Source organism: Lygodium microphyllum, chromosome 14, assembly GCF_053477565.2.
Source record: "Lygodium microphyllum isolate KBCC chromosome 14, Lygodium_microphyllum_v1.1.10, whole genome shotgun sequence".
NCBI lineage: Eukaryota > Viridiplantae > Streptophyta > Polypodiopsida > Schizaeales > Lygodiaceae > Lygodium > Lygodium microphyllum.
The window spans coordinates 143,266,353-143,280,601 of NC_141148.1; the positions used below are offsets into that span (position 1 = coordinate 143,266,353).

The 14,249-nt window shown below is 40.5% G+C and overlaps 1 protein-coding gene across 1 annotated transcript in view; it reads right to left on the reverse strand.

The window, feature by feature from the left end:
* Window positions 1–9,087: 9,087 nt before the first annotated feature.
* The window catches only part of LOC148026190 (alpha,alpha-trehalose-phosphate synthase [UDP-forming] 1-like), a 212,737-nt gene continuing 207,575 nt past the window's right edge, over window positions 9,088–14,249 (reverse strand). Inside the window, exons 14-17 of the mRNA XM_087693467.1 lie at window positions 11,602–11,689; window positions 11,380–11,510; window positions 10,239–10,337; window positions 9,088–9,903 (exon numbers count right to left, since the gene is read on the reverse strand). Coding sequence (XP_087549593.1) covers window positions 9,397–9,903; window positions 10,239–10,337; window positions 11,380–11,510; window positions 11,602–11,689 — 825 coding nt within the window. The 3' untranslated portion in view covers window positions 9,088–9,396. The remainder of the gene's footprint in view (window positions 9,904–10,238; window positions 10,338–11,379; window positions 11,511–11,601; window positions 11,690–14,249) is intronic.

Below are 14,249 nucleotides of genomic sequence, written 5' to 3' on the forward strand. Positions count from 1 at the left end.
GCACAAAATGATAATGCTGCACAAAATTCACAGCAGCAGTCACAAAATATTAGTGGACCTGGAGCGTCTTCTAGCAGTGGTTCACATTCTTCGCCATGGATAGGCAGATTGAGATCATGAGAATCTTCTCAAAGCAATGCATATAGTGGTATACAGGTATCACGAAAAGGAAAAGAGAAGGTTGATCAGCCCATGTTTGATGTGAATGCAGGTCACTCTTATGTGGATGGTGAATCCAGTGGCTCAGAACAGAGCATTGATGATGAGTTGGGCATTCTTTCTATTGTTACACCTGGAGTAAGGAAGACCAAGGATGTTTTGAGAGCACCTGGGAGTGAACCTACTTTGCGCAGGTCTACGAGAGCTAGGTATCCTGTGGATAGGCTGAAATATGATGGATTGGCTGCATACTCCTCATCCATGGCAGCACACAAGTTATCATATGTAATTGCATTATCAAACTTTGTAGGTTCTTTGTAACTTGTCACACTAGCCATATATGTATAATGGCGGGTTGAATAACCAGTGTATGTAAACCTGTCAACTGGTTTTCTAACTCTCTCAGATCTCCGTAACTATGGCTCACTCTGAGCTTGCCTCTCATGAGGTGGTACATAACGACTCTGCCTTGCTCCAGGCATCATAATAGACGAAATGCCCAACTCACTATCCAAATTATCGCTATTAGATGACTAATAACCTATTGTAAGTGGACATGTCACATCCTCAAGCATCTTTTCTTTTCCCTCATCCAATCTCCCCCTCATTGACATATCCGTGTCAGTGGACGTAGGAGTACGACTCCGTAAGCATCCTGACCAATGACTTACTATAGGTGACCCATCACCTATAGGACTACTCATAGATGTACTCACTGTAGGTATATTTTCAGCATTACTAGTACTGGCTGATCCATCAGTAGAGCCACTGCAATAGGATTACCATACCACAATGCTAGCTCATAAAAAACAACATCTCTGCTAATCAATGTCTCATGTGTAGATGGTATACAACACTTGTAAGCTTTCCGGTCTTGTGCATAACCAAGGAACGCACTCTTGACAGCTTTAGGATCCAATTTCTTCCTCTTTTCATCATGAACATGCACATATGCAATGCTGCAAAATATCTTCAAGTGTGAAATGTCAGACTTATGACCATACAACCTCTCATATGGAGTTAAGTCATGAATCCATGTTGTAGGAGTTCTATTTATCACATAGACATCAGTCACTACTGCTTTAGCCCAATAACCATTTGGCAAACTCTTCTCATTCAGCATAGCTCTTGTCGATTCCATCAGTACCCTATTTTTCCTTTCTGCTACACCATTTTGATGCGGTGTATAGCTGCAAGTTAACTATCTTCTGATCCCATGTTTAGCAAGATACTTGTCAAAGTAATTAGAGACATATTCTAGACCTCCTCCATCTGATCTAAGACATGAAATTTTACAGCTCAACTCATTTTCAGCATGCTTCTTGAAGTCCTTGAATGCATCAAATACATCATTCTTATGTTTCAGTATGTAAAGCCAAGTATACTTGCTGAAATCATCAATGAAGGATACATCGTAAGAAGCACCACCAAACAAAGAATTATGAGATGGACCCCATACATCTAAATGTACCAAATGCAAGGGTCGTGAGCTATTCCGTACATGTCTCATAAATGGAAACCGTGCTTGCTTTTCAAACTGACATGCATCACATATATGTCTAAAGTCATGATACTTGAACTTAGGCAGTCAAAGCACAATCTCCTTCTGTTGCATAGATTCCAGCTTTTGTACATTCACATGGCCAATCCGCTTATGCCATATCTCAACATCCCGTATAGCACCCTTATCATGTGCAAACATGGCTGCTTTCAATTCTGGAATTGACACATCAAGAGTAAACATTCTGCCATCTCTTTGGCCTCTAGCAATCAATTTGCAGCCATTACCATATTCTTCAACAAAGCATCCATCTCTATTAAATCTCACCTACAGATTCTGTTCTGCCATCTGTCCAACTGACAAAAGATTCTTGGTTATTGTAGGTACATGTAGTACATTATGCAGGTTCTTTTTCTTGCCATCAGGGATCAACAATGGAACAATTCATGTGTGCTGAATGTCATGTTGGGTGTCATCCCTAGTACATATATAACCATGTGAATCTGTAACCATCTCATCAAACCATTCTCCATGTGGTGTCATATGATTTGAAGCCCCTTGAATCAATGTATCATCTCTCATCTCTGTTCTGTCTAGATGCATTCTTAGATACATGCTGCATGGCAAACAATCTATCAACTTGCTCATCATGAGCACCACTAAAAGATGCATAGTGCCCATGCTGTTTGCCCTTTGCCTTCATATGTCCTTGTTTCTTGTAACAATCCTTTGCAATGTGTCCATATCTGCTGCAGTAATGACAATTCTTATCTCTGTTTGATTGATCATTTGACTGCCATGAACCGGATCCACTATCTCTACCATGGGGTGATCTCCCCCTGCCTCTAAAGCTGCCAGATCCATGTTGACCCTGTGTATTTGTACCATGCAAGGCATTTTGCTGATGCTGTCCATAAGCATTTCGAGTGTCTCCTCGACCTCGAAAAGAGCCACGGCCTCTGCCGCCTCTGCCACGCTGGCTAGAGTAAAGAATGATGTCTCTGCTTTGAGACGTACTAGAATTTGTATTCAACCCAAGCTTAACTTCCTTATGCAGCAACAAAGCAATCAACTCATCCCAATCAGGGGATTCATCTCTCACATAAATAGACGTATCAAATGCTTTATACTCTTTGCCAAGTCCATTCAATATCACTGCAATCATATCATCCTCAGACACTAAAGATCCAATGGTAGCAAGCTGATCCGCTATGTTCTTGATCTCTGTAGTGTAGGTCTCAATGCTTCTGCCATTCCTAGACATGTTATTGAATTGTTGCTTTAGCTAAACCTTTCTTGCATGTGTCACATTTCCATAATTCTTTATGAGTACGTCCCATGCATCCTTTGGAGAATTTCAAATGAGCATAAACCAAGCTTAAATTAGTTCAAAACATTCTATGGTAGTGGCAAAACATCCCAACAACAAACTATATCCATACAAGTATCAATGTTTGTACTGTATGTAAGTAGCAGTACCAAATACAACCAGCCCACTACTATAACCAACAGTATTTTCTCTGTTAAAACAAGAGTATTCAGACCTCAAAACAGCCCCAAAATATCACATTCAGTTGCCACTCTATGCAACAGGAGTTGATACATGTCCAACTGGTCAGAATATATTGCATGTATGTGAAGTGAAGATGATAGGTATCCTTCTTGCAGACAATAACCAGTCAATACCCTGGTATAACCAACAAAAAATCAGTCCAAACTTTGGACTTTCAGCACTCACAATATCCCAGAAAGAATCTACCACTCAAGTGGTATGATCCAAGTATTTGTCAATAGCAAATAATCATCATAGATACTTCAACTCTGTAGGTATATTGTTTCCAAATTTAGGACAGCAACCAGTTCACTGTTTCCAGCCTGCAAATAAGCTCCAAAACTGAGCATTTAACACTTCAATATCATACTCAAATGCATGATAATAAGGGCATATACATTGTTAGGATGAAAGCCACCAGTGCCCTGGAATCACCTGCTGTTTACTGTAGTAAATAGCCAGTCTGCACAGGTCTGTGCTGAATATCTCAAAATTTGTGAGGAATTTGAAAAAAATTTCTTTTGCAAAGTTGTAGACCACGTCGAAATGATCAAGATCATGAGCCGTTTCTCCAAAAACCATTTCTGTAGCAAGATATAACTTATGCAAAAAAACAGGCTGCAGGCACAATCTCCTTTGATGACATTTTCTTCATATTTGATGTCTTGATGTCAAATGGCCACTGCCAAGCCTTCAGGATTCAGGCGTTCAAGCTCTGATACCATGTTGGAAGAGAGGAAGAGAGACAGAGTGGAGCGGAAGATGAGCCTCAGCTCATTGTTGTTCTTCTTCTGTTATTCTTTCATCATATAATTTGAAAGAGACTTACACACATAGGCATGGCTAACAAAGACTAACTGTGGTTAAGTCACTGACTACAATGACTTATTGAATGTCACACATGTGTACAGCTGTACCTAGCTAATGTCGGTCACACACATAAAGATAGATTGACTGAAGAGTAACGGGAGTTTGATATTCTAACCCCCCTAACACTAGTCATCCACATGCTATTTAAACATCCTAGAGGTCACTCTCAATGTAGAGGCGAGTGTACCAATTGTAAATAACTCATTAAGTAAGATCTTCTTGTTCTTAAGCTCTCTCTCCCTCTTGTGCACACTTTCTCTTGCTCTCACTTTGATATTCCAACATGGTATCAGAGCCAACTCTGATCCAACAAGCTCCCTTCAACTCCATTACCTACTAAGTACACATGAGCATGTCATTTTCTCACATAGAGGTAGTAGATTATGAGCAAGAAGGATTAGTCCAGTGCGCATGGCACCACATCATTATTTGGAGTGGAGTTAGCCTTAGAGCTATGACCATCAGGGGAGAGAGCCTCTTCCAGTGAGGATTGTGAGTACAACTTTGAGTCATAGGTAAGCTCTAATAGGAACTCAAAAATGCCTTGACCACCTAAGATCAAACGCACCAAGCGAGACCTCCCAGTCACCTAAGACACAAGAGGCTAAAGGAATAGAGAAGGAAACAATCTCTCCACCTCCATAGTTGTCTGCCATACCCAACTCTGTTGGAGGACTTGGGGAGAGCAAAAGAGAGCATTTTAGCTCAATATTTCTTTTAAAGATCTGTTCCCTATCTCATGGCGTAGCATCTTGACATGAAAACCTCAACATTGGAGGTGTAGCAGGCTAGGCTATCATTGTAGAAAATGCAGATTTGGTGCACTTTCAAATAGCGTGAGTTTTCGTGCTGCAACATTGGCAGTAGAAGGCACAATCCCTTGAGCCACCATTGGGCTTTGTTAGCCCCCCAAGTGGGCTATCCTACCCTAAAAGGAAATGACATAATTCCTTCCCTGCTGCTCACATAAAGCTAAACATTATTGTGGGTTGTCTAGCAGCCATAGCTAGAAAGCCTCAAGCTTTCTTCTTTCAACATTAATTACTCTGTTTGACACTAATAGTGATTCTAATAACTGATTTAAGTCATGTGGAGTCTCTTGCAAATCTGAAAGCTCCATCTCAGGTTCAAAGATACTTGGTGAACATAATTAAGCTTGTAAAACTGCCAACTTGTAAATATATACTATGAGATGAGTGCTTGTAAGCACTAATGCTACATCTCATAGCCATGATCCTATTTCTAATCAGTATGTGGAAAATGTTTAACATTAAATCTCAATCTCTATTTTAAGTATATGTATTGAGTGCTTAACTATCACAGTGAGGCTATGTGTAGGTTATAAACACATAGACCATTGTCCTCGTCCTCATCTCATCTTGTAACACATCACATTTGAGCCTGCTACGTATTAATCATGTCTTTTGCTTCCGCACTTATTGGCCATTGTGTAAAGGACTAGACACTACCATTGCCTAAAGCAATTGGTAAGACCTTCCTATCATGGCCATAGCCTATGTCGATGCTAGACCTCAAATCCGTAAGTTTGATGAAAAAGGCTTTCATCCATGGTAGGTGTCAGTGACGTATAAAATGATGGAATGGAGCTATTGGCCCTTCATCAAAGGGACCAAGGTTATTGATCCATCAAGCCCACTTGATGTAGAAGATGATGAAAGCGCCCACGCCATAATCGTGCTTCATCTAGATGAATCCTTGAGTTATCACATTGACTAACTCTCCACTGCCAAGGAGAAATGGGATGAGCTAGAAAAGGTTTATGGGACTAACGGAAAGAACTCTAAAATTTCCCTTGAGATCGAATTTTTAAGCCTAGAGTACAAGCAAGGAGAAGACCTAGGTAAGTTCATTTCTCACATGGAGGGACTCATGGCACATCTATCCTCAGTTCAAGTTCGAATTCATGATGAAGATGCCATTGCAATTCTCTTGAAAGCTGTAAAGAAGGTATTCCCAACCCTTGTAACTAGTCTTACAAATATCCCAAATCCAACCTTGGAAAGCACTATCCAATCTTGTTTAGATGAGGAGAAAAGAAATCAGAAATAAGGCAACACCAATCAAGGATCTACTTCAACAACAACCCATGAGCAACTCTTGGTTCATATTGTCTCTACTGAATGCTCCTTTTGCAATAAGAAGGGACATCCTACTAGCAACTGTTGAAAAAAATATCATGACAAAATGAAGTGCAACAAATGTAAAAAGACATGGCATATTACTAGTAAATGTCCTACCATCTCTGAAGTACCAAAAGAATTGGAGGCTAACTTTGTTTCTAAATCACTTGATAATTGACTTTTCTAAATATATAAATCCTCTACTTATAAGCACTCTTTTGTTAGAGGGGAGACATTAACATGTCTTGCAGTCCAATGCCACTTTGGCGGGTGTTGAGAGATAGGCATGTGAACCCTATGTATGCAAGGGTGGATAAGGGTAGTAGGGTGTGAAGGAACTGGAGGGTAGGGGAAAATCCTAACCCTAGCCATCCAGAGGCTATTTAAATAGCCTAGAGGTCACTCTCAATGTAGAGGAGAGTGTACCAGCTGTACTTGTAAACAACTCATTAAGCAAGATCTTCTTCTTGTACTTGAGCTCTCTCCCCCTCTTGTGCACACTTTCTCTTGCTCTCACTTTGATATTCCAACAAACAATAATAGCAATAGTGCTTGCTTGCATAGTCCCATGTTTTGTGACTGGCTTGATATGAAAAACTGATGATCGATTAACGACATAAGTGAAAAGGCTCCCACATGCCACAAGACAGACAATGATGCTGTCACTTGCAGTACATGCAATCAACTCTTTCATAAGCTTATAATTGCATTTAAATGATAAGCAAAAAATCATTATCTCAACCACACCCTCTATTAATGATTGTCCTAACTAAAGGATAGAATTATGTACTATTATCACCCTCTACTAACCATTTTCCTAACTAAAAGATAGAATTATGTGCTACTGTCACCTCCACTAACCATTATCCTAACTAACAGATAGAATTATGTGCTCAATATTGCTTTCAACTTTTCATGAAAATCTAGATGCCTTTAATACAACATTCTTTGTAATTGTGGAGTTGGATTTTTTGCTTAAAGCATTTCAAGATTCTTATATCTAAGTGAAGCCAACTTCCCCCACTTCATCTAATTATCTTTACATCCTTGGGAGGATTTTAGAGGTGGCATTGGATAACTTCTATGAGTTTGACTAACTTTTGGATTTGAGTGAGCCCATTTAAGGATGCTCTATTAATTATTTCACTGTGAGGGGCCTTCTTCTGTGCAAGGAGCCATGGAATAAGCTACTATTATGGAGATTAGAGACCATTGCTCCCGCTCACGGACCATGGCAACCGAGCACACGCTAGCTATTTTAGCATATCCAAGCTACAAGGCTTGGAAAAAAATTTGAGATTAGACTTGTTGCATCTATGATATGGGCATAAAGATCAATATCTATATGACTTCATCAGATTAACCCAATGAGTGTTAAAGGGAAGTTGAGGTAGACACTTCTTTTTGATCAACTACTCAAGACACAGAGGGCACACCATTAGACAGAGGACCCTCCTATCTTGAGGGAAGTTCTTTGCACAAGTAGCTTCTACAATGGGGGAGTGGTTTGCCTTTTTGGAGTTGCTGGTCCATATACTGAGACAAAGACTTCGAGGTATCATGGAGGCCAAAGTCATAATGGAGAGCATCAAGGAGGTGGTACCCTTTGAATAGAGGAATGATACAATGATAGATCAAACATCGATATGGCTCTTTACCAGAGGAGAGATCCTTTTTGCACTGGTAGCTACCAATGTAGAGTGTGTTTACTTTTGCAATATAGATGGATGGCAGACTTGGGCGAGAGGATCTTGATTAGTTAGAGTTCACATGATGCTTTCAACAAAGATTAGAGTTTGGCTCATTGTGATAGGATTGGTACTAAGATCCAAACTCTCAGACTTGTATCGAAGATGGATGGAGACATTGGGCATATAGGGGGAGGCCACTATAGAGACTTTAGTGGGATCTTGGGGAGTGAGCATGGAAACATTCATTTGTAGAGACGCCTCAGGATGTGCCCTTCTTTGGCTATATCACTAGGTTGGGGAGGAGAACATAAATCAAGAGGATTAGTGTGGTGCCAATTACAGTTGAGCATTGGACTATCTAGGGTATATCATAACCTTTCATTATAGACTTTTGGAGGAGATTGGAGGACAACTTTAGACCAAGAAAAATTTCACTCTTTGGTTACTAGCACATAGGAGTTTAGTTGTTGGTTTGGCTATGGTAGAGACCCTAGTCCTTGGGTAAGATGTGGGGAGCATAAGGAGACTTGGAGGCATTGCATATTGGATTGCCCATGGGCTTGGGAGGTTTGGAGAGCCCTTAGGATGGTGTTTCATGGCACTACAGATCCCATGATTGCTATATGGGGGACAATTGCATGGGTACCAGCATATGGGTATGAGGATGTATAGGGGTATTAGACTTATCTCATCTCAGGGCAGCTTGTGAGCAAGACTTTCATGCCAAATTTCTCATAAGCTCATAGCTAGCATTATTGCTTGGTACATATGGACAGCCACATGTAGCCACGCTATTGATTTTTTGGACATATCTACTACAAAGACTCTCTCTAAGATTTAAACAGACTTGTGCATGCTCTTATGGGCGAGCAGACAAGGCAGTTCGGAGTCTATGAGGAAGAGGAGGGATGCGTTTCTCAGGACATGGGATTCTAACGCCTTTGTCCTCTTACAAACCCACATGGTTTGGCATTATAGACCTCCCAACTGGCTGTTCACTCGAGCTTTGTAATAGACTTCCCCTTGTTATATAATTTTTGATATGGGAGTCCCTTACAAGGCTTCTTTGTACTTGGTTATTCGCCTTGAAAATGTATTCAGTTTTTGGGGTATTCATGGTAAGAATTATACAGTCACTGCAATTTCCAAACTCCATAACTTTTCTGATACACATGTGGTCCTTAGAAAAGAGCTGATTTATGCCCTAAAAGTGAAAACAATATGGGCATTATTTTGTTTCCCAGGAAGAAACAAGCTGACGGCACCATAAAAGGCATCCATAACAGGATCTGGTTTTATTAGATTGATATTCTTACAAATGAGTCTTATGCCTGTACAATTGAAAAGGATGCTAGAACAAAACATGGCTGATGCATCAGACTTCATTGCAGTTCCATCTTCTGTACAAGCTTGAGACCAAGAAACTACTACTTCTGTAGTTGTTTTAAGGCTGTTCTTGGAGCTGGAAATGTGCCCATGGTGTTAATGTCCCATTCTTTTTGATGGTGGGCGCTCCTTGCATAATCCTGGACCATAACTTGCAGCAATAGCTTTCAGGAAGGAAACAACATCCTCAGAAGATGGAAGTGAGTATCGAGCATTTGATAGTTTGCGTGCTACTGCACAAGAGAAGTAGTTCTCCCCTTTTAGGTCTAATACAGAAGAGCCCTCCTGCCTTCCAAAGTCATCATCCATAGGCTCTTCCTTGTACATTCTGTCTCTAGTAGTACTTTTAGTATGAGTCCCATTATCTGATGGTGACGCGGTGGCAGCATTTTTTGACCTACTCCCACTGGCCTTGGAATTGGCTGTGCTGACCTTGCTTGTACCACACTTTTCTTTACTTGAGCCTTTGGCTGGCACCTTTTCCCCATTCTTGGGTCCTGGCCTCCGATCAGCTGAAGCCTTCCCATCATGCAGCTTTCCATTGCTGTTATACTCCCTTTCCAAAGGAAGATCTGGTTCAAAAAATGTGTAAATGTCTTCATCCTGCATGTATAAATTGAGATTTGAAAATGAGGGTTGAAAGTCTGAGAATCGACTTCAGAAGCCAAGTGATAGACTGAAACAAAGGATCTTATTCAATAAAGGTCAGAGATTTGAACTCCTCAGGACAAACTCCTGAGCTAAAAATACACGATAGCATAGGGCTACAATATAGTAATAAGTAGTCTAATACAACGGCTACAGCCCGCATGGGACTACAATGAAGTGAAATATAATACATGCATGCATAGGGCTACAATGATAGAAATAAGGATTCTAATACAAGAGAAATGCACTACAAACTTGCAGACTATAACCATGTCAAACAAGGACTATACCTTGCTCAAGAAGTGCCCTATGCACAGAACATAATCAATAGGTATGGTTATCCGCTTCCTGTGTACAATCTCTCCCAAAATACGGTCGATTGCAGCACCCTGTATAAAAATGGTACGATTTAAATTAATCTAAGATATAGGCACTTCATACAACTAAATAGAAGTGCCAGAAACAATATAAACTTCCAGTTCTGGCCTGAGCTCTTTTTGAGAGAGTGTTACATTTCCACAGGCTGAACTGTTCAATTACTTAGTACTGTAAACTCTCCAAATTTCTTAACCTAGACCATCTCCTAATTTATATCACATTTAAATCATGGTTTTCAAGTTCATTCAAGTTTATCATGTTCTTGATCAATTAATTTGGCTTCAGACACGAGATACATTTTCTGGGTCCTTTTCAAGAGTAACTCTATTCAGGCTTATAGTCATTAGGAAATGTATTCTAATGTTTTTACCCTATGCTGCCACAACAGGTGATAAGAGAGCTATCTTTTATTAGACCCTTTTAAACTCTATTCTAGTTAGAAATATCCGTAAAGATATTCAGTTTGTTTTATCATGTACTACCATAACAGATACATAAATCTTGTTGTAGGGAGTTGTGCGCTGGGAGTTGTGCACTTCTGTGTCACTACCAAGATCCAGCCGAACTCCAGAGAAAGGGAAGGGGAAATGGAAAACAGGCTCAGCTTCTTATGTCACATCAACTTGCTGGCTTGCTATAACAAATTTCTTGGACAAGTAGTCCTACCCAACTTAACATTATCCAACCAAGAAAATTTGTGCCTGTTCAGCACTGCTTTTCACAAAAAGTAGGGCACCAACGCTTTTATAGGGCAAAGTGTTCCAAAGGTGTTTCTTTGTTAGTATTTGTAAGTTTGATGTAGTTCTTTGGATGTTGAGTCTGAGACACAATGATCCCAATCAAACAAATCCTTGAAAAGGCATTTAGTCATCATTAAACAGAGAAAGAGGACACTTTAAAAGGTAAAAGGGGGGACTTTCCACCACTTGTAAGACATATTGATAGAGGAGATTGTGATGAAATCTTGAGCATCAATCTGATAGACGTATTGATAAAATCAAAATACTAAAATATGGTGTTCGGTGAAAAGAAAGCGCTACAAATGTGACCTACCTTTGAAACTCCAACAGGACGAACCTCAACAGATTTTCCACCTTGAACAACATCTACAGCAGCATTTGAGATAGGGCCAGTCCACAAATGTTGCAGCATGTCTCTGGCCTGAACCTTACCAAACTCAAAATCTAACAGAAAGACAACCCTTAGAGACATGGTACACCAATCATTAGAATGATATTTTCCAAAGATAAAAAGGAAATTTGAAAATTTAATCACCTGCATATTTGTAATTCCAAACTAAAGAGGTATCTCGAACTTCAACATATGAGCGTGGCGTTCTTTCACGGAAATAGTCAAAAACGAGCTGGAGACAATAGTAAACCATGAATGACAACATGTTGAAGTAGTTGAGTGCAAATGTGATGACTTTTGTGCAATAATCAAGCATGACTACATGCACAACTACCAAGAACAATTTAGGTACATCCATAGTGAAAAATTCAAGCCTAGAATTTAATTATGTTTTGCAAGTCAACGCATAACAGAATATGCAACCCTTGGCAACCTGAAGACTTGCTTTGTGTTGGGTGAATTAAGCCCATAAGACGAAGTGTCAAAGTAGCACACTAGAACAAAAAGAGAGATTTGCAGAAAGAATGTGCTCTTCATGAGTTACCTGTATGATTTAACTTTGATCTTGGCTAGGACTACTTTTCGTTGATTGTAGGTTTAATAAGATGATTGAGTGACCAGTCAAAAATATGGCAACGTCATTTGAGTCTAGGAGTCTAGGCATTGTTAGAAATATGTATGGTACTCTATGAAGTGCCATTAGGGTTTTTCTCATGAGGTGCTTGTACGAATCCTTTATGGTCTCATCCACTGGAGTTCGGAGTCCTCTTGAGCCTCACCTTACTTGTAGCCTATATAAAAGCAACCCTATTTGGCACCCCACAATGGTGCACGCATTGTGTGCTGAATTCATTGTTCACTCATTCTTTGGTTAGTATTTCACTCTTGACTCTAGCTTGTTGTGACTCTACTTGGTGTCTTGCTTTGGGGTAGCTCTTCTATGATTTTCATCATTATCGAGTTGCTTTCCATTTCTCATCATTGCTCTTGTTTGTGCTTTACGTTGTCTTGTTACCAAGTGCATGATCTTGTGATGTTTAAAACACACAATCTCTCTTTCAACCTCTCTTAATTCCACCCTACTTCCAACATGGTATCAAAGCATCGAGCTCCCAATTCTTAATCTGCGTGAGATTAGATTGAGGTATTGTGTTTGCTTCATCACTATTTCTCGCATTTCCATGCTCTACATTTTGGATTTGCGTTTTTGATATTTGTGCATGCTGTTGATTGTCAACATTCTTACTTTAACCATTCCTTTAAATTGGGAGCGGTTTGAGCGAGGTTCAATGTCCCACATGTAAACCCTAATTTGGGAGGCCTCAATCTTTCTATAAATGGACGACCTACCCTTCCATTCTGTCAATCTCGTTTTTGAAGGTTTTAGGCGCTCTAGCTTCGCTGCCCACACATTGCTCATGGAGGACATCTCAGCCAAGGCTGCTCGACATTGTCTTCATCCATCCGGCCCCTGTTTCCAGCCCTCCGATGCTGCCTATACCCATAGTTGCTCCTCCTGGCTGCTGTCCACACTTCCAAAGGCTGCGTTTCAGCCTGGTGACTAGCTTACATGCTGCGTTTGAGCTACTGCTTCCGTGCAAAGTGCTATTGCTGCGTTTGGTGCTCAAGATAGGACCCGTCACATAAATCTGGACCATGAGCTTCAAAACTTTAAAATCACTAACCACGATGACTTGAAAGTCAAATTGGCTGAGTATCGATGACTTCTCCTAGAGTTCTCTACCACGAGGGCTCCTGAGTCCTTGGATGATCAAGCCCCATTGTTCCTTAACAACCTGCCATGGAAATACTTCCTTTTGTGCAGCAATTGATCTTACAACACACAAAGCCCACATTCTACGAATATGAGTGTCACCTACTGCGTTACCCTCGGCTGTTCGATTAGTTTCATAGTTGCCAACCTCCTTAGAGGGGCTCTCGTTGCTTCTTCTCAGAAGGGATAGCAAGGAAAGGGCAAAGAAACCAATACCCAAATCAAAATCAAAAGCTAAATCAAAATCAAAACCAGGGTAGTACTAATCATAGTTGCCAACCTCCTTAAAGGGGCTCTCGTTGCTTCTTCTCAGAAGGGATAGCAAGGAAAGGGCAAACAAACCAATACCCAAATCAAAATCAAAAGCTAAATCAAAATCAAAACCAGGGTAGTGAGACCCAAGGGAACACCTAGTCTTCTCTTAAACCTGGGTAGCAGACTATATCTAAAAAGAATAAGTATTGTCAACATTATCAGAAGGCCGGCCACTTTGATGATGAGTATCAATCAAAGGCAAGAGGCACAGTACCTAAATCCAAGACTCAAAACCCCACCCCCCAGTTGGGCAGCCCCTAGCATGGGAGGCAAGGTGGTGGCAACCCTTAGTAGAGGGACAATGGTGAGGCCAGACCCACATTGCCACCAGTCATACATCACAATCTCCATCATTCTCAACAGGAGAGGTCATTTCATATTAGTTTGCAGAGGCCCACATGGTCTCCTTAAAGATATTTGAGGATATGAGTCTCATTCACATCTACGACTTACCTCTCGATGAGGTGATTGGAACCTACTCATCACAATTGAGTACTTAAGCTACTCCTTGGATTGTGGATAGTGAAGCTACTCATCATATCACCCTTGTCTTGTACATTTTCATATCCCGAGTCCTTGTAGTCGGGATAGTTAATGTCGGGTCAAGATTCAAGCTCATGGTTGCGTCAATTTCGCCATTGATCGGGCCCAATTTGCGCTATGTTGGATGATGTATAACTATGTCCCCCAACTTGGGTGAACT